The following is a 21,837-nucleotide window of genomic DNA, read 5'->3' as shown; positions in this document are numbered from 1 at the left end:
AAGTGTAAGTGCAGTGCAGATGTGTTAAGAGTTATGGTATATGTGTCTCTTTACATGTTTTTTTTTTTTTTTTTACATTACATATGTTAGCCAGCAGGTGGTGGCAAAAGATAATTTTTGTGTGTAATATGAGCCATTTGATGAAGTGAAGTGAATCCGCGTCAGTCAGTGTTTACATACAACAGCTCTACGTGATTGCTTGTATTACTACTACACTACTAAAGCTAGGAAATAGCTTTAAACGGCTTTAAACGAACAACTTCAGCATTACGGCTAATCACAACTGAGAGACACAACAGACTGATTAATTACAGAACTCAATGCGCTTACCTCTTACCGGACTTTCCACATTGGAGAGGACATGCTGTTTAAAATGGCAGAGGAGATTGCGGTGAATAGTGAATGACTCTTGCGCACCGACTACCACAAAATAGGGAGGAATACCCCCGCTTGGATGCCTATTTTTCCACTAAGAATGCTGACCTTCAGAAAGCTGACAGCATCTCTGCTTGGGAGTGGCAACAGGTGATGACACATGCTCCATATCTCTCTCTCTCTCTCTCTCTCTCTCTCTCACACACACACACACACACACACACACACACACATACATACTTGTTTATCCAATAACTTGTTAGAAACAGCACAAGCCATGATACTATTTCTGAAGTGACATTTTTGAATTACTAACAAAGGCTTGGATGCATCATTTTGTTTGAACCAGCAACGGCAGATTCTGATCCATCACGTAAAATTTTTATGACTGTACTCAGTTTTTTCTAATTTGTAAAAATGTACTTGTTCATTGAACAGTTGTATATAAGCAATATCACACTTGCAATCATGCTATATGGCCCTAAATCAGCACTGCTGTGATTCAGCCGCTGTAGGTAATCACAGCAGGGCTGATGTAGGGCCATATCGCACTCTTGCTCGTGTGATATTGCTTATATATATATATATATATATATATATATATATATATATATATATATATATATATATATATTATTTATTTTTTTCGTCATTTCCTCAACCTCATGCTGTTCCAAACTCATATGAATTTCTTAATACAAAACGTACTGACAGCCTCAGTCACCATTCACTTTCAATGCATCTTTTTTCCATACTATCAATAACATCTACTTCTGTGATCCAAGAAAGAAAGAAAGTCAAGTGGGTTTGAAACAACATGAGGGTGAGTAAATGTTTCATTTATGGGTGAACTATCCCTTTAAGATGGATCAAAAGTCTTTTCTGGAGTATCAGCATTTGTTAATCCAGAACCATCCACACTTTTTGTGTTTCCATGTTCAGCTGATATTATTACAATAAAAGCCTTGAATTTGCATGGGGATATTATGGATGACAGCGTAGCAGTAAGTGGAGCAAAACAAGCTAATGTATTGTGTTGCAATGCAGTAACAAACCATAATGCCTGCAGCCAGGCTTGACTGACGTGTTCAGCGTAACACTGCGTTGCAGTCAACTGTTTACTATTAAACACATAGGAAATTACTCAGCGTCTCAGTATTATATGAATTCAAAGAGACAATAGAGAACATCCCTTATGTTTTCAGAATCTTACGACAAAACTTCAAAGAAATATGGTAGATTTAAATAAATGAGAACACTTAAAAACAGACAATAGCATTTAACCAAACTCCCCATTCAATCGTTATTGGTAAATTTGCCACAGTTAATTGACTCAATTTTTGCCTCGCAATGTTATAAAATGAGGACTAACTCTAAAAAAGGATTTTCAGCACACCATTGGCAAATATTTCTTTTTTTATACACATGGCCAACTAAAGTGACTGCCCTTGCAAATCTATAATTACTGGAGATTAAACATTTAGTAGAAATAAATAAAAGTCAAATGATTCTTATAGAATATGACATGGTTATCCTTCAGGGGTTCTTCCATTGAGAAAACATTGTTGACGATCATAAATGCATAACATGTTAACATTTTCTTATATAGAAATACATTTTAGATTGTGCTTGATTTTCATGATGCACATGACAATCTTTGACACAATGCACATTTTTTCAACAAAAAAAATGTACATGATGTGAGAGGGAAACTGAATTCATTTTCAGGGACAAATGATCTTTGTAGGTTTCCTCTAACCACAGATTAGTTTTAGAAGCATAAATGATCAAGATTTCCCTAATGGGCCTGGGACAAATTCCAGAGTAAGAAATGCAAATGTTCCCAGTGGCACCCCTACAGGAAAACCTTTATTTTGTCACACCTTTGATGGCCTCTCAATATAATCACTATTTCACCAACTTAAAGAAAACTTAGTCATGCAATTCTACATTTGGGCCTTAATTGCTCATGCCCTTCTGTAAAATGATTTCCTTATGTTGAGAATAACAATATAATCACAAATTGCATATGAATGTGCGGCTGCAAATACTAAAGTGAACATTTATTTCAAGGTGCATTTCTGCCTATACATACATTTAAATGTTAAATTGATAGCCTAACTGATTTACAATAGCAGGGTTTCTGATATCTTGAAGATTCCCTTTACAGAAATTATGCTTGGTTTGACTAAACTCTTAACCTTGTGCGACCCTGCATCCACATGAGTAGATGCAGTATTTTGGCTTTGTTCTGTGCAATGCACAATTTTATTTCATTTAAACTGACTGATCTCAGTTCAGGAGATTCTGGGCTGTCAGTAAAAGGTTCAACTTTCGACGTATAGAGTCATATGACCAAACAACATGGAGGCGATCACAGCGAAGTTTGTCTTTGGGAGAAACACCAACAAAACTACATCTGGTAAGAAACCTAATCAAGTTTTTACATTGAAACCTGTTTGAGTCAAAAGACTGGAATCTCTAGTTTCATCTGATATGCCATTTTTAAAATTATTATTATTTATTTATTTTTTTCCCCTTTTTCACCCAATTTGGAATGCCCAATTCCCAATGTGCTTTTTAAGTCCTTGTGGTCGCGTAGTGATTTGCCTCGATCCGGGTGGCGGAGGATGAATCCCAGTTGCCTCTGCATCTGAGACCATCAACCTGCACATCTTATCACGTGGCTTGTTGAGCGCATTGCCACGGAGACATAGTGCGTGTGGAGGCTTCATGCCATCCACTGCGGCATCTGCGCTCAACTTACCATGCGCGCCACCGAGAATGAACCACATTATAGCGACCATGAGGAAGTTACCCCATGTGACTCTACCCTCCCTAGCAACCAGGCCAATTTGGTTGCTTAGGAGACCTGGCTGGAGTTCTTTTTACCACTGAGCTACCCAGGCCCCCTCCATTTTTAAAATTTGAGCAGGCTGTAGATGATGTTTGGACCACTCAACATGTTTGGCAGACATGGGACAATGGTAATCAGTACGTGGATTCATCAGTACATTGGATGATGTGGCCATCACTTTGAAAAATAAGTATTTATGCTAATTTCTGATGTAATGTCTGTAACGTCTCAAAAACATGAATAACCAACACTCCTGGAAACATAATAAACAATTTGAACAGCTTTGTATTATTTAAAATGTCACAAAATAGTCCCGCTGTCCACATATGTGGACATATATTTTTTTGGTAAACTTCTTGTTCTAAAAAAATAAAAAAATTTAAATGTTTCTTAGGGGCTACTAATAACAGATCAGAAAGGGAGATGGAAAATGCACGCAGCAGTCATGATCGGGTCTCAAGAGGTTCATGTTGCACAACATGCCAGTTAAGTGAGAACATTTTCTGTCAAATGCTGCTATAACGAAAAGAATGCTTCTTCTAATGCCCAAATAATAACCTGAAGTCCAAAAACCTTATCATCTTTGGAAAAGCCTTCCATCTCTAGTGTTTCAACTTTTCATTATCTGTTACAACACATGAGCAAACACAATACAGCCATCCAATCAAAACAAACACATCTTACTGCACTGTTTGTAATTACAAGACCTTACAAGCACAGTCCCTCATTAACTCCAAGTTATATTGTATGACTACAAAGAAGGAAAGACAGAGAGATTATCCAACACTATGAAGGATAGTCTCCATGCTACCACGTCTCATTATCAGCATGTTCTTTGGATGGAGGCCATAGCAGATCTGTCCAAAAATAGACTGAAGAAATGGCACTACCGATCTGGCTCACATACCATGCAGTGCTCAGGATTATATTCTACAATTTCCTCTGGCTTTAGAGTTTAACATGTAACTCACCATGACTGTGCGAAGGACAGGGAGAATGATTTGATTCCCCGCCAGATTTGATTCCTTTTCTACATGTATTCTATCATTTGCAGTTGTGTAATTATTATTGTCATGCATGTAACCTACATTACAAGGAGGCTTCAGCCAAACTGAAAACGCATACTGTCATTGGATAGTGTTGTGATATCCCCCTAAGAGTCCCAGACATGCTCTCAATATGTCAAATCTTTGAGAATGAGGTCGATACACCATTAAAACTGTCACAGACAAAATCTAGCCCACACTCGACATCTATACAAAGCGGTGAGTAGAATTTAGACTTCATTTAGTTGAATCAGGCACTATATGTGATTACAGATTAATGCATTAACTCCCAACAAATTTGGCAAGCACATTAGAAATGTGCAAATTTCTCAGGAGAAAATCTTAATATTACAGTCAGTTAAAATGTCTGGCATTGCAGTACTTTTGAAAAACATGATGAATGTTAAAATCCCCCAAAATAGTTGCTTAGAAGAGCATATAGGATCCTATAACTTGTTAAAAACCCATAGGAGCATTTTCAGTTTGGAGATAGCATGGCAGCCACTAGGTGGAGATAGAGCTAACTTGTTCAAAATTCATCATGGACCAGTTGCCAAACCAAACGTTTGCACTTGTTTTGTAAACAGAGTTTAGAAGAGCTTCAGCAATAATTACCTAATCATGAATCTCTAGGCTGGAACCAACTTCAAAGCTTAACTATACAGCCTCTTGGCACTTCTTTTTTGGTACCAAAGGGTGCATTTGGAGGTGCACCCTTCGAAGTGTGCAAACCGTACACACACATAGGCTACTGCTGGAAACTCTGGACTTTCCACAGACATAAATCACTGTGATTTACTCAATGGGCTCCTAAAGGAGCTGCGGAATTGCTATGCAGCGCACTGCGCGCGAGACACTTCTCTTGGTGTACAGATCATTAGGACGCTCCTCTACAATCAAGTAAAGCGCGTATGATAAAATGCCTTCATCAGACGTCTCGCCTAATAGAAAACGATGTCGTTTTCTCTTTTAAATGGCGTCACTTTTTCGTGGAGAGCTATTACAGAAGAAAAGATTAAAAGGGGATTATTAAAGACAGTCAAAACTATCCCTAATGCAGAGTAAGTCAAGCGTCCCTCTGAAACACGCAATGGCATTTTTTTTTTTTTTTTTTTGCACTGCAGTATAAGAAAGCATAAATATATAATCTGATTTTGTATGCGTTTTAATCGTATGTCAGATTACATTAATGGTGCATCCATCAAGTGGTGCCGAAGACGCAGGTAGGCTACCGTGCACAACAGTTTTCGTTGTGGCATACTCAACTCCATAATCTAATTTTTAAGACACCTCGGCCATCTCGATTGTCATATGAGAATGAATCATTTTTGGATTTTTTATTTTTTATTTTTTTCTTCTTCTTCTTCTTCTTCGTATAATGCATTGTATAAAGCATTATTGTCATTTTACCAACCTTTAGGCATGCACCACATCACACTGCCAGGAATACAGGCACATCGCATATGTATTTGTTTAGTGCATCAATCAAGCTTTAATTAAATTAAGCACGCGCATGCTCCTATGCCAAATTCACTCCTGCCAAATCCCCAACGCCCTGGCCTCCACCTCCACACAGTGGCCCTTCGGAGGAACCAAGTCTTAAACAGCACCTCTGATTTAAATTCTCTTGGATCTTATCCGATCTCGCGCATGCCAATCCTCGTACCCGTCACTGAAACATGCACGCGCATACACCCCCTTTGCGGTCCTTTTATCAAGAGTATCTCTAACAATCTTAGTCTTTGCAAACCCAAGTTTCTGTTTGTCAAACGATGTAGCCTACAATGCGGCGTCACGAGAGATCGTTTCTTCTCAAACCACCTGTTCTCAGCCTGTGTATATATACATAATGGACGTATTGATGGGGACAAATGGAGATATTCATCTCATTACCTAATATAATGGCCACAACCTTTTAAATCCCCAACTGGATTTATGCAGTAAAATATGACGTGCGAAGCTGCATTAATTCATTTCCCGTGAAGCTAAATGTCTGATGGAAATTAAATTGATCGTCTCAGAAAAATTGATTTTACAATGCATTGTTTTTCTCAGTGTGGAAATAGCATATGTGAAAATCAATAGGAGAGAATATAATGAGCAATAGGCGATGTATCAGAGATCTGAACTTACCGATGTGAATAATTGAATCTGGAAGCACAGGCTCCCACTCCAGACTCCAAAATGTGATAAGAAACAATACTGCAGGAAAAACTTTCATCTCGGTTAAAATCTATTCTCCTTGAAGGTGCAGAAAGATGCCTAAGCGAGGATAGTTTCAAATCCTGTGATGAGAGGCTGGTTATGCTCCTTTCAGACTGCTCTCTGTCGATTGATTTTTATTTTATTTATTTATTTTGGCTTGGATGTGGTTTACTTGAAGGCGAAATCTTTAGTAACCCATTTGGAGATTTCCCGCACCGTCAAAACATCATGATGCTCCAAGCAAATGCTCTCCAGCCAATCCAAATCAATATCAAACAAAGTAAAAAAAATAAAAAAAATGTCTCATACACTGGTCTTTTAATTTCTCCCGTCTAGCCGAATAAATCTGGGTTCCGTGCGCTAAACTCGACGCATCTCACCATCACAGCGCGCGACTGGAATGAACATAACTTCATTTGGCGCTAATGCAGAAAACCACAGGTTTCACCTCTCACAGCCACCAAAGTCGGCGATATTTCAGTTAAAAATCAGCTGAAGTACATTTTCTTCACTGAGCCCTTATTCCGATGCAGTGCGGCGGAGAAACAGGACTTTTCTGCGACATAGAAAGAACGGCTCGAGATGCGGCTTCTCGAGCTAGTGATGAGTGGGAGGAGGCCCCAGGATAGATGCGACTACACGGGCAGCAGCATCAGTACCCGGCGCTGTCCAGAACTGAATTAACACAGAGGAAAGAGAGCGAGAGAGATAGAGACGGAAGGGGGGACGACGACAGAGAATCCAAAGAGAATGGGCGGAGGAAGTTTATGATAATAGAGAAGGCTCATCTGTGAGAGTTTGGCTCCTCCCTTGTCCGGCAACTGTCAATCTTTCAGTCGGCAACTAGCCTACTGACAGATTATTTTTTAAACAAACTGTTTTTGTTGACGAAATCGTGCGCTAGTTGTGTCTGAAAGATGAAAAGTATTGTCTGCTCCTGTGCATGCACTTCTTTCATCTTCGAGGATAGGAAGATTTTCAATGGCATCACGTGTTTTCAAATGATGTTCAAAAGTAATTTTAATGACAGACACAAATTGGATTTGCACTGCTCAGTGAGCACAGTGTACAGTCTACCCACTATATTCATCAAATGCACCCTGCTCTGTTTGGATCATTTGTGTCTGCTTAATGGCACTGTGTCATTGGACATCTACAAAAATGTAATTTACGATGAGGCAGATAAAAACAAAGTAGTTCACGGTTCTGTTTGTACTGGTACTCGTCATTTAAATTCTCTTTATTTTTCTGTGACCTTCAGGAGATGTGCTGACTCTTCTACCTCAAAGAAACTTCAATGAGCCATCAGTTCAGAAGATAAAATAAAGATCACTCACATTTAGGCATGTGATGGTATCAAATTTTCACATCACAATAATTGCTGAAGCTTTTATCACGGTATACGGTATTATCGCGGTATTATCGCGAATACTGAATTACATTACAAAAACGGGTTGAAAGATAAACAAACTTTATTTTTGTTCTCTTAAAAACAGTTGATTTTTCAATACCAAACTGCCCATTTAAAGTGACAGATAACAAAGAACTCTGAACATTAATAAAAAACTACCATAAACACCATAGATACAGTACATAGCCAAATATAACATTAAGTTGATGTCTTGATATTTAAATGGTCATTATGGCACAGGGCCACTGATCATTACAGATTCAGACCTACAATTTGTCTTGTAGTGGTTAATATTAAAGTAAGGCTAGACAAATTTTATCGAGCCAGCTACTAGGCTTCAACAAAAGTATGCATGTTTATTTATTTATTTATTTTTTTCTGGATAGCAAGCCAAATTTAATAACTTCAAGTTCACTCACACTGTAATAAGTTCAGTCACACTGTATGGCAAAGTATGACTGTGTTGCATTCTAACTTGAACTTAATTTTGAAATCACCTATGTGCCACATTGCCATTATTAATTACAGGACTTAATATTAGCTGATTACAACTGTATTTTAGTTGTTTAGCGAACAACTCTTCAGCCACTTGAAAGCAAGCTACACACTATCTGCAAATGGTAACAGTTCATTTTATTTGTTGTCTTAGCTGTCACTTAGAGTGTTGTCTCTCAGTTTTCAAATACAGTTTGGAAAGAACTGTCACAGCTTATCTTGCTGAATTGCATGGGATGATTGTCCCGCAGATGAGTGAACATGTTGGAGGTGTTCCCATGACTTGCTGCCACTTTTACACAAAGGGGAAACCATCTTTGTCCAACAATCCATCTGCATTTTAATGGAACCCAAAATACTTCCGAAACTTCTGACTTTTAGAAGGCGGTTAAAGGGTCGGCTCCGTTTCTCCTTCAACCATACTTCTCATCCATATTGGTCTGTTTACATCAGAGTGTCATTTGTGCTGGACACACACAGTGTTGTGAATCTTGATTTGTTGATAGAAAAAAAACTATTGTGCTATCATAAAAAATAAAAAAAAAATAATAAAAAATTAACTAAAGTTTATCTAGAATTATTTATGGTATTTTGAAGTGCCCACAGTAACAATATCTTGCATGTTAATCACTGTAATATACATTTTACTGAATTTTGTCACATGCCTAATCGCATCTAGAGTTAACAAACAACGCTGCATAATATCAAGTCAACAGTGTTAGAAAAACAGGTCTTGTAATATTGTTTTATCAGTTGACATTCTAGCCTTGTTTAACTGTCACAACGTACGACCTTTTAATATACACTCACTGAGCACTTTATTAAGAACACCTGTACAACTACTTAATCATTTGATTATCTAATCAGCCAATCATGTGGCAGCAGTGCAATGCATAACATCTTGCAGATACAGGTCAGAAGCTTCAGTTAATGTTCACATCAACCATCAGAATGGGGGAAAAAATGTGATTGTTGGTGCCATACGGGCTGGTTTGAGTATTTCTGTAACGGTTGATCTCCTGGGATTTTCACGCTCAACATTGTGCCAAATTAAAAAAACATCCAGTGAGTGGCAGTTCTGTGGATGGAAAAGCCTTGTTGATTAGAGAGGTCCACGGAGAATAGCCAGATTGGTTCGAGCTGACAGAAAAGCTAGGGTAACTCAGATAACCACTATGTACAATTGTGGTGAGCAGAATAGCATCTCAGAATGCAAAACACGTGAACCTTGAGGCAGATGAGCTACAACAGCAGAAGCCAAGAACAGAAAGCTGAGGCTGGTCTGATGAATCTCGATTTCTGCTGAGGCACACACATGGTAGGGTCAGAATTTAGTGCCAACAGCATGAATCCATTAACCCAACCTGCCTTGTGTCAACAGTCTAGGCTGGTGGCTTGAATTCCACAGCCTATTTGAGTATTGTTGCTGACCATGTGCATCCCTTCATGGCCAAAATGTATTCATCTTCTAATGGCAACTTCCAGCATGATAATGCACCATGTTACAAAGAAAAAGTCGTTTCAAACAGGTTTCATGTGCATGACAATGAGTTCAGTGTTCTTCAGTGGCCTTACCAGTCATTGAATCTGAATCCAATAGATCATCTTTGGGATGTGGTAGAACGGGAGATTCACTGCATGAAATAAATTTGCAGAAATTCCTTGATGCAATCATGTCAGCATGGACCAGAATCTCAAATAAATGTTTCCAACATCTTGTGGAAGTCATGGAAAGATGAATTGAGGCTGTTTTGAAAGCAAAGGGAGGCCCTACCCAGTATTAGTATAGTGTTCCTAATAAAGTGCTCAGTGAATGTAAGTTTGTGTGGCTTGACTTTAATGGCCTATTTATCCATTCAATGACATTGTTGATTACAATGTGACCCAGCGAACCCAAAGGATTATAGGAGATGGGAATATGTAGATGACGTTGTCTCAGCATCTAGATCAAATCCACACAGAGAGAGAGAGAGTGATGTCTCATTAAACAGTGTGATTGGATCTTGCGTGAGACAAAAGGGGAGGAGCCGAATATCAATGCATCCCAGGAGAAAAATACAGAGGTCAATAATGGCAAAGCTTCATTCTGAAACTTCACAACATATATAAGCTATTGCAGTCATGCCATTACTAGTGTACCATAGCTGGCCATATATTGAAGATGCATGTAAAGGCACGTGGGATTCTACTGGATGGGTTTCAATTCATCTTTGACTCTGATTCTATCCTCCTGTCTTTTAAGAAGCATAAATATTGATAAGCCACTTAATGGATGCCATGTAAACATGTAGTGCATGGGAATTAAACTGTTGTAAGGATGTTGTCATGCAAGCTGTCACATGAAGTCTGCACTGTCACTCAAGATAAGCTCCAGTGTTTTGCTGAAGAACACAGTCCTTTGTGTCATTCTTCAGCACCTCAAAATATATGCAGCTTCTGGTAACCCTTTCAAACTCTTTGAAATCCACTATGAAATTTGTCTTTTACACAAAAACCTCAGTAACCATGTTTCAATCTCGTAGAAGTTCCACCTAGGTTCATTTCCAGCCTGATCTCATAAAAATTACATGAATGTGTCGACATTTATGTAAACTGATATTATGTGGTTCCGTACACATATCACAGCAGTTTCGAGCTGAATTAAGTCTTAAATCTTTTACCAAATAGGTGAGGTTATGGTTAATGCTCTATCGAGTTTTAAATCAACATAACCTACCACCCTACCCTAAACCTAACCGATAGTGTCATAAAAAAAAAAAAAAATGTCAAAAATGCAATTGCTGAAGCAATTTTGTGATGTTTCTATAACAGTTTTGGCTCATGTATCAACTTGTGCGCTCTTCAGGAATCGCACCTCTGTCCTTTGCATCGCAAGTGCTATCATCTATCAGTTGAGCTACTGTTCAATGTGATCGTTATGTAATGCAAATTTTAAAATGTATCGACTTACAAGACACAAGCTATAGTAAAAGTAGTGTGAAGAACAGAGTAAAAAGTGTTTATGAACTGATAATGTTTTACTCGTGATTTGTGAGAAAGTAAATAAAATTAATTGTTGTTGTAGCGCTTCTAGTGTTCATTTCACCAGTAAACTTCTGCGATAAGTACAACAAGCCACATAAAAATCATTTTGTGAAAATTTAGGTATAGTAACGTGATTTTACGAGACCAGGCTGCTTATTTCTCACCTAGAACACTCCACACCAACCTATTGAACACATTCATTCATAGCTCACCAACAGAGGTATTTCTGAAAATGAATAATTTATCAGCAAGCAAACAGAATTAATATGGGGTTTTGTCCTCGCAAAGTCATGCTCTAAGATTGACTGAGCAAAGTTGGGGTTGAGAATGGGATAAGGAGCGCTTTAGAAGATGCTGTGGAGCTTGTTTAGGCAACAGCAGCATTCCTGATATCCTCACCAAAATATTTAAAGGTCTCCCAAAATCAAAGGCATCATTTTTGGATATTTGCTTAAGAGAAAGTTTCCAAAGTTTCATTAATAATGAAGTATCTTGTAACTTGAAAATAAAATTCAGAGCTTTTGGAGACTTCCTAAATAAATGCAAACAACAGTGTGAATGAATAGGCAGGTACTATTTAAATAGCGGGTGTGATTAAATTAATTCGTAATTTAAAAAATATTGCTTTTAGTTATATCATGCATAGTTATTGATATTATAACATCAAGTTAAAGTTGGTTGATTTACTTTCCCTAAAGATTGTTCATAATAAGTGAAATAGACTTTAATATTTGAACTGAAACCCAGACAGAGCTGCCTATAGCACAAGGTGTGAATACTAATTTAGATCCAGATTATTGGAAAACTCGGTTGAAACCTTCAAGTCTGATAGATTGCATAAGTATCAGTTTTAAAAGCCACTGTGTCAAAATGAAGAAAGAGCACTTAAACTTCTATATGTTACAGTCTATGCATTATTTATAGCACCACCTGTGAGCGATATCCAGTTATCTGTTAGGCCACTTAATAGTTGACACTGGCTCAAATAAAGGCCAAGAAATAAAACACACAATTGCAACTTTTTTTCCTGTACACTTGGCTGATATTCAGCCCCATTACTAAATAGCATTAACTGCTCATAAATGGAGTGAAATAGCTTTGTGATTTGTGGCTGTTATGTGTAATTTGCTGCCTGTGTATAAAAGTTGGTGGATCAATTTTTAGCTATTCGCTCCCTCCAGAAAATGTGATTCCACTGACAAAACCTACATGCCAGAGCCCGGTCTTTGCTGGACTAAGATGACAAGTGTTTCAGAGGACATCATAAAATAGTTATGAACTATAAATAAGAGCATATTCATTCTCAGTGGCAAAGGAGCTGTACACTGGAAAAGGGGGAGGGGAACTAAAACTGTGTCCTGTTCTTTCGAGTGCTGCTCTGCTTCTCTGTTACAGGACTCGGGAGCTGTTCACCTTATGCTGGTGCTGAATTCCAGCAAAGCAGTTCGATATTACAGCACTTGTCCAAGATGTGCATCTATTGACTGATAGATTGCTAAATATTGACTGCATGCACTACTGTGCTGACTAAATAAAGCTGACCAACTGTCCTTTGTGCAACAGACAACTCTAGCAGTACCTCTTCACAAACAGCAGAGGTCTCCCTTCTATTTGAGCTGCCTGACATTTCACTTCAATAAAGGAATACTTTGAAATAACTGAAGATTTGATGGGAGAGAAGAAAAGTAATGAGACTTTAAGGATGCAACGCTTTGACTGACTGGAGAAAAAAACAGTAGACTCAAAGTATTTTGCAAACACAAGTGAGTTTAAACATAAAAGTGTTGCATCTAAACTGATATAAGTTTATGGTAACTGACTTGCCCTATGGGAAGAGAGGTCACATTTTAGATAATAATGTCATTTCTAAAATATTGACAGGTCTAGTTGTATGTGGACTCCATAAAGAGATGATGTTGCAGCATGTGGTTTTGTGCCAAGTGTTTGGGTCAATACGTAGGTGGAAAGGTCTGAATAAAAATGAGTTTCGGGACAGGTTATTTATAGTTGCTGCACTAGGACTCAGACACTCTTTAGATCAATCACTATCTGTCCTCAGAGGATGAGAGAGAAAGAGAGACCCCAATCACACAATGCCACGGCAGCTTCAACTTCATCATGTCTCTCTCTTCTTCCCACAGGTCAAAAAAATAATCTGTGACAAGCCAATGATAAGATATGGCCTCTGACACAAGAGCAAAGAAGTTTGTTTCATTGGATCCAATAGCGTCAGTTTGGTCACATCATCAATCTGAGCTCTGAAATTTGCTAAGAATACCATTCCTCCATATATTAAACTAATTTCCTCCTGTCATGAAGTTGGATTGCATTTTTCAAGGACACGAAGAAGTGTGGTTAAGTGCTGAGCTAGAACAGAATGTGCCCCTTTGTGACAGACTTTTCTCCCCCTGGGGTTCACCAACCAAAGGGCCGAAGGGGGCAAAAAGACGCAATCCACCTCCTTGGCACTGCCCTTCAGAGGAGTTCGCCTCGCATGATTAATGGGACACCTTGCATGTGGTTGACTCTGGCACTCTCTGTGCATGTTGCCTGGAGTCATGCCTTTACAGGCATGAATGACTTAAACCTATGGTAGATAACTGAGAACTGGTTCTTTTTCACTTTTTAAAAAATACCGGAAATTGTTCATTAACATAAACTATACCACTTTTTGAAGAATCTGTTCTCATCATTAGGAACTGGCTGCTAAAAGTAGGGCCCTATGAAATCCGTTTTATTTTTTCCCATATTCCGTGTTTTCCAATTTATTTTCTCTGAATTCCAGTTTAAAAGTTTAATTACATTTTATCATTATAAAAACTGTCAAATTAAACTAAATTACTTAAAAGAATTTTAATCAAATGAAAACAGAACAATTATTTTTTATTAAACAAAAAGTGTCTATACTGATTCTCACAGCACAATCCAAAACTTTTTTTTATTTATTAATTTTATTATTATTATTATTATTATTATTATTATTAATATTGTCAAATACAGTGCTGCACAGTAGCGCATCACAGATTTAATGAAAGCAGTGATGGAACTTTTGCTTGAGATATTGCTTAAATTTAATATAATGTAATTATTATTGATATATTATTATCATTATTACTGCAACAACTACATTTAATACATAAAATTATAATATAATAACATCATACTATACAGAAGTAATATATTTCTGTTGCATTTTTTCCAATTTCAGGTGTCTAAGTAAATTTTATTTTGCCGTTTTTGCGGAAAACCGGATGTTTTTGACGGTTTCAATCCTCACCTCCGGTAAAGCAGTTCACTAAATGGGCTAATGTGTTTATTAAACTGTAAAGGGCTCTGATTTAATTACTGTATATAAACATATGGTCTGCATGTTGTATGCACTTCAGAGTGAATAAAGTGCTCTGCTCTTTGTCATTAATATACACACATGATGTTAATGATGCAGTTAGTTTATAAGCAGTAGCTTCTCACATTCACTTACTGTGGAAGCACACAGCTTGTTTAATTAAACCTCAGCCTTTTGTAGGTAAATCATCACACTAGGACATATCAAGATTTTAATTTTATTAATTGTGCATTTATACATTAATTTCATTCCAAATATGTCAAATTCCGTGACATTCTGCGCTTTATAGTTAATTCCGTTTTTATGACTGGATTCTGCGATTCAGTCCGTGTTTTCCACAGCACAGAAATCATAGGGCCCTTACTAAAGGCAGTACAATTTTTTCAAATATTTCTTCTTCAAATGCAGACCTCCTGAGAGAATCAGTTATGGAATCATTAAGGAACAGGAATCATTTAGAAGAATCAGAATCGGAAACACAAAATTACTTACAATTCCCTACCCTACTCGAACCAAACCGAGACTCAGTGCAAAAGATCCAACTAATCTCACACATGTTACAGAAGCCCAGCATAACTGGCAACACTCTCACACCCTAAAGAAATTCTGCTAGTAAACTATTAACAAGCTAAGACCTTTCCTTTCATGCTGAATATACAGGAGGAAAAGTCACGTGTCTAACGTCTGATTTCCATTTCATTTGTGAGAATAAATTACTATTCCACTTCTGAGTGTGTAAATCCATCAATCCCCCCATGATCTCAATGCAGAGGCAGGTGTTTTCGCTGAGCTGTTTTCTCCGAATTTGTTTGTGAATTGTGTCTTGCCGCTCTGTCTCTCACAGTCAAACTGTTTCTCCCTCCCCTTCAGCGGGGTAACAGAGAACTTGGAGATAATGGGTCACACATTCATGTATCTAAAAATTGCAGAATTTTGGGAGATAAAGTGTAAGTGCCATGATAATTTTGTTTGCCTCTTCAACAAGCAGTTGAAACACAATGGTTCCTATTTAATGCCCCATTGGAGGAAGTGAACTCTGATGCAGTGTTACGTAGAGAAAAGACTCTAAGGTTGCTGTAGTAAGACTTGTGTGAGTCTATAGTATCACTGCAGACCTTAACCCCTCTCAATTTCATTCAGGTGATAAAGGGAGGCTGAATAATTGCTTTTCTGGCTGACTGAACCTGAAAACTGTAAAAAAAAAAAAAAAAAAAAAAAAAGTTAAAACATGTCTGGGGGCGGATGGATTGAAATGCTGAGTACTAGAGAGTTGATAAGAGGCATTTGCATGGACAAAATGTCCATGGCGGCTTCAAGTAAGACAGCTGAGAAAGAAAGAGATAAGAAAGCTATCTGTTCAAGGATTTCTATTTGTCACAAAGGCAGTTGCCCTGGAAATGCACAATATGAATTCTGCATGTTTCGGATACGGTTATTTTATTTATTTATTTATTTTGAGCCAATCACCTGAGCTGTAAATGGAAAAATGACATGGTGACAATGCTGACTGGATGATGGCATCACAATACAGTCCCAAGCCCTTCACTAGCAACTATCCTGAGCTGCAACATCAAGGCAACATACTGGGAAAATATCATGTCAATTTTAATGCTTTTCCCACTGGCCAAAAATCTACTATAATATAATTATTTTTGAATGGAATTATAGAATAATATTGTCGTTTTTTTTTTTTTTTTTTATTAAGAAAACACAACTACTTTTAAATAGCTGTTACTGGAGAAAGATGCTCTTTGCCCCATAATGGTGTAGTTAGTCATGACATATACCTGCATGGGCTAATGGGACTGTGCTAACCAGCCAATCCTTGACCCTTTGGGATGGAGAACAGGGTGAGACAAAAGGGAGGGAGAGAGAGGGTTATTTCTGTTTGTATGACTACTAGAGGTAAGTATAAAAGGAGAGGCTGAGGGACCAAGGGCTACTCTGGGAGATGATTAGCGGTAGGGGCTTAGTTGAAGCAGGTAGGAACAAGTGGGCACCAGCATGATGCCATCTCTGATGCACTGTCAGAGTGACAAAGATTAAAAGTGAATACAAGAGTCCATGGGTCATCACTATCACCAAAGTGCACAGGTGATCTTGCTGCAATGCCTCCTCACAGGAAACCAGTGCAACTGTCTGGCTCCTGAGAGAAACTGCATTGCACTTGTATTGTCTTTTACAGACAGAGCTTCTGTGCCCAGTCCAGAAAAAAAAAACACACTGCTTTCTTATATGGATACCCAAACACACACCCATATATGTGCTTGTTTTAAAGAAATGTTCCCAGTTTAATAAAAGTTAAAGCAATAGTTCTCCCAAGAATGAAAATTTTGTTATCAAAGGGACCTATCCCTTTAAGCTCAGTAGGAGGTAGCAATGTTGAATAATGATGGTTTACACAAAAATATTTTTTTCCCTCGTTTTTACGTGTACAGGCACTTACAATGGAAGTATGCAGGACCAATTCAATACAAACTGTGTCAACAGTATAGCCACAAGACTTAAACATAATTTGTAGTGTGATAAAATCATTTACTAACCATGTCTGTGTAAAGTTCCAATATTTCAACTTGAAATAGTTGACGTCACATCAGTAATCCCAGTCATTTTAGCACAATGTGAATAAAATAACATAAACTTGTCTCCTTCTGGTTGTCTGCATACATTTATGATGTCCGATGAAAAAAAAAAAAAAAGCAAGAAACAGTCAAAATAAAAGATGTCTGATACGTATTTACTTGCCATTGTCTACAGGTATGTGGTACCACCCACAGGAATTATGAATAATGAAGCTATACTTAGAACAGTAGTCCCATCAAATGCATGTTTGGACAAAAGTACAGGTCAAATTATATTGATGACTTGGACCAAATAATAAAGAAAAGCAGCCAATAAGTGCCCAACATAGATGGGAACTCCTTCAATACTGTTTAAAAAGCATCCCAGGGTGATACCTCAAGAAGTTGGTTGAGAAAATGTCAAGAGTACATTTCTGCAAATTCTAGGCAAAGGGTGACTACTTTGAAGATGCTAAAATATAACACAGTTTTTTTTTTTTTTTTTTTTTTTTTAGTCACAACATAATTCCCATAGTTCCATTTATGTTATTCCATAGTTTTGATGACTTTACTATTATTCTAAAATGTGAAGAAAAAATTATAATAAAGAATGAGTAAGTGTTTCAAAACTTTTGACTGGTAGTGTATATATTTTGACCTTAAACCCTTAAATATAATACTTATTATTATTATTATTATTAATATTAATATTATTATTATTTTCAATAATAAAACAACAAGTGACGACTGAAAATATATATTGTAGTACTCAACATCATGTAATAAATAGTCAATTGAGCATTTCATTGTACCTTTTATTTCAAACTATAGACACTGATGCCTTCTTTTGGTGTTTCAACATCTTCAACTCTTACAAGAAGGCTTTCCACCAGATGTTGGAACATAGACCTTATTCATGCTAGCGGCATCTTTGATTTTTAATGGGAATGACAACAAGGCTGTGAGGGATAGACTTACAGTCTCTTCAATGGCACGCATGGTATAAAGCTGTAAAAAGCTCCTAGATCACATTTGATTTTCTGCAACTCATGTTGTCTGGAGTTTTTTTGTCTACTGAATGTTCTTGGAAAGATGTTTTTTCAAAGTTTTGTCTGTGGAATGATCCAAAAACACTTTAAACTGCAGTACACCCCATTGAAGAGACTGTACATCTATCTCTCACAGCCTTGTTGTCATTCCCGTCAAAAATCAAAGATGGTGTCTACAATTAGGTCTATGGCTAAGGCTGCTGGGATTTGCTTCCATTCAGACACAAGAGCATCAGGCACTGATGATGGGTGAGGGGGTGTATTTAATTTAATTCAAAAGGTGTTGATGGGGTTTCAGGTGTGGGCTTATTTGTGCTGGCCAATCAAGTTTTTTCACACCTGACCCAATTTCCATGTCTTTAAAGGAATGTTCTGAGTTCAGTTAGAAAGTATTTAGCAGAGACAGGCCAGTTGTATTAAAATTAATGGAAAAAATTGGAACGCCCAACGGTCAATGGATGTAGAAAAGAAGACCCGTCTTACATGTAAAAGAGCAAATCACCTTTTAGATACAGACATTGCCTGTCAATGAACTCGAGAATGTGCATGTACATTAGCTATACAAGCTTAGAAAATTTTGGTTTTTAATTTTGGATAATTTTGGTTTTTTTAGGTAAAGAACCTTTATGATACTAGTGTTGTCCGATTTTACTGCTGATTTGAAAAATGTGCTTTGATCGTAATCTTGACTAATTGTTTTGGAGATTTCCCCATTCAAGTAGATAGGAGCTGCTCTTGCATGCCGCTTGTTTACATTGAAAAATAGCTGCCCGAGAGCATTCCAAAAATGGTTGCCAGTGGACTGACTTGCCAAAAGACTTAATCGACAGCATTTGTTGATTACAAAAATGTATTTCAACATGTCCCTCACTTACTAAACTTTTCTGAGAAAAGATGTAACATTTTACAACTTTAACTGACCAAAAACAGCTATTTAGACTTAACACCTCAAATAATACACTAGCTTTGACAGTGTTTTTATAAAATTATAAGTTGCACATTTTTGCCTTACCCCTTCAGAAATTGGCCCCATTCACTTCACTGTAAGTGCCACACTGTAACAATTTTTTGCTTTAAAGAAAAGTAGGGACGAGTCAAAAATATTTTTTTGTGGTAATCAACATTATGTCACAAATGCTGTCGATTGAGCATAACTTGTACTGAACCCGGAATATTCCTTTAGAGACCTCACTTCATGCACAGGGGCATTGTCATTTAAAAAATGGCCCTTCCCAAACTGTTGCCAGAGAGTTGAAAGCAAAGAATCCTCGACAATGTCACTGCATGCCAAACATTTTATTATTTATTTATTTTATTGGAAAAAAAAATATTTAAAATGATTACAGGGCCTAGACAAACCCATTATGTCTACTTGATTTGGCCAAATACTGTCTCTTCTTGTTACAAACATACACACTACTTCTATCCCCTGTCCAGACAAATATGTTACTTTCATAGCAGTCAAAAATTATGAGCAGGTTTGGTAACAGCTGTTGAAGATAAAAAAGGTTGAACAGCTTCATCAAAGACTCAGGACCTTGAGAACAGTCGAAGGTATTAGCCTGGATTGATGCGGAAAGGGGAGACCTGATATTGAGCTAAGCCTGCTGAGGCATTTATCGGCCTAAATCTATAGCAACAACAACAAACTGACCTGAGGTCTGCAATTTTTGGTAATACTGTATGTAATGCAGCTTTGCAGGTGTTAGGGAGGTTTCAGACTCATTGCTGTGGTTTTGCTGCAGGCAATGGTTTATGAGTCCTGAAAGTGAGCAAAACTGAGATAGACGTAGGCTATTCACAGCTGAAAAGATGTTGCTGCTCTCTGATGGAAGATGCAAATGAATGTGACCTCTCACATAAGTATGCTTATAGTTTCATTGTTTAAAAAAGAAATCACTGTTCAATATGGTCTGGTAGTGCTGTTATCTGATATGAAGATGCTTCAGTATCTCAGTAAGACAAGGCCCATGGACCACAAAATTGATAAACATGAAGCAAATTAATGGGGGCGAGTGGATGAAAAATAACTGCAGCTGCACATCGCTATGAGAAACCAGCTGATAATCACTGAGAGCAAATGAGCCCCGAGTCCCTACTGTCCTCCCATGACGGAACAGTGATGGCAGAGCCGGTGCTTCAGTTCTGATTATTTCTCATCTCGCTGGGTCATTTCCAATTTAAGACACATGCTATCAAAGCAAGCCGATATTATATACCGTTCCTCCATGAGCATCACTGAATTCCTGCTAGAGGAAGCAGCTGATAGTAGAAAGGAATCTTCCTTCGCTCTCTTTCTCTCATCCAGGAAAGAAATGATAACTGAATTTATCTGCTTTTACTGACACCCTTCATTTGTTTAGCTGGTGCAGAGGGCTATTTGAATATGAAGTGGAGAGATAAAGATTATAGACCAGTAGAGGAGTATTAAACCTTGTTTCATTCAGGGAAAGAAAAGAGAGATGCTCAATCCTGGTGCCGTTTGATCAACAAGCCAGATTTTTTCACTATTATGTGTCATAGCAGATGATGTTAATAATGATCGAGAAGCTGCTTGCCAATCATGGCAAGTATATACAATATTCCCTTCGCTACCTAGGAGCTGTGTGGGATACTCTCTGTTGTATCCCATTGCTTTTTTTCATTCCTTGGTTGTCGGAGAGAAAGCATCACTCTATGGCGAAAGTACGCTGGCAAGCCTGCCTCTTCTTGGTTCCAGGAATGCCTCAGCATGTCAGTGTATCTGGGCAGGGTGAGAGTAGAGGGCACTCTGGGTACCATAGGGAGACGGGCATGCCAGTGGGGTGTAGTGAGCAGCTGGCAGAGTTGTTGGCCCACTACGACCTTCTCTGAGTTTGGGGGGCATCAACTCAGCGTGTTTACTCTCAATGGCAAGCTACAAGTCCCCATGTGTTTTGGACACAGACAGAAATTCAGTGTAATCAGGAGTAGCAGATATTAAAATGGCTTAATGGGCACATTTACAATTACAGATGTTATTATTTTCCTTACGGCCATTCTTTCGATATATTCCCAAGATACATTTCTACCATGCTAGAAAAAAAGCTTATGATTTGGTGGTCTCCCAGCCTGGTGTGTTGGCAGGTTTTGGGTACTTTTCAGGCTGGAAGACTAGCTAGGCTGGTTTGGCCATGCTAAGACTAGCTTAAATCATAAGTCTGTATTCAGCAGGGATGCCTAAGAAATTTACAGTTGGGTTATGATTACACTGTGTTCAGTCTATTAAAGGGCCTGTGGCAAGACCACAATTTCTAAAACAGACTTCTTTCAAACCTACAGTGGCAAGAAAAAGTATGTGAATCCTTTGGAATTACCTGCATTTATGTATAAATTTGTCTTAAAATCTGGTTTGATCTTCATCTAAGTTACAATAATGAACAAACACAATCTGTTTTAACTAACAACACACAAATGATAGTATTGTTCTTGTACATATTGATTACATCA

The 21,837-nt window shown here is 37.8% G+C and overlaps 1 protein-coding gene across 4 annotated transcripts in view; it reads right to left on the bottom strand.

Annotated features, from left to right (window-relative positions):
- grid2 (glutamate receptor, ionotropic, delta 2) overlaps window positions 1-7,190 on the bottom strand; it is a 646,068-nt gene extending 638,878 nt beyond the window's left edge. For all 4 annotated transcript variants that reach the window (XR_007892871.1, XR_007892870.1, XM_051653314.1 and 1 more), the window contains exon 1: window positions 6,412-7,190. Coding sequence is in view for 2 of the 4 variants with exons in the window: in XM_051653314.1 (XP_051509274.1) it covers window positions 6,412-6,499 (88 nt within the window). In the remaining 2 variants the exon portion in view is untranslated. The remainder of the gene's footprint in view (window positions 1-6,411) is intronic.
- Window positions 7,191-21,837: the final 14,647 nt, after the last annotated feature.

The sequence above is a fragment of the Myxocyprinus asiaticus genome, chromosome 24 (assembly GCF_019703515.2).
Source record: "Myxocyprinus asiaticus isolate MX2 ecotype Aquarium Trade chromosome 24, UBuf_Myxa_2, whole genome shotgun sequence".
NCBI lineage: Eukaryota > Metazoa > Chordata > Actinopteri > Cypriniformes > Catostomidae > Myxocyprinus > Myxocyprinus asiaticus.
This window is presented reverse-complemented; position numbering and strand designations above follow the sequence as displayed.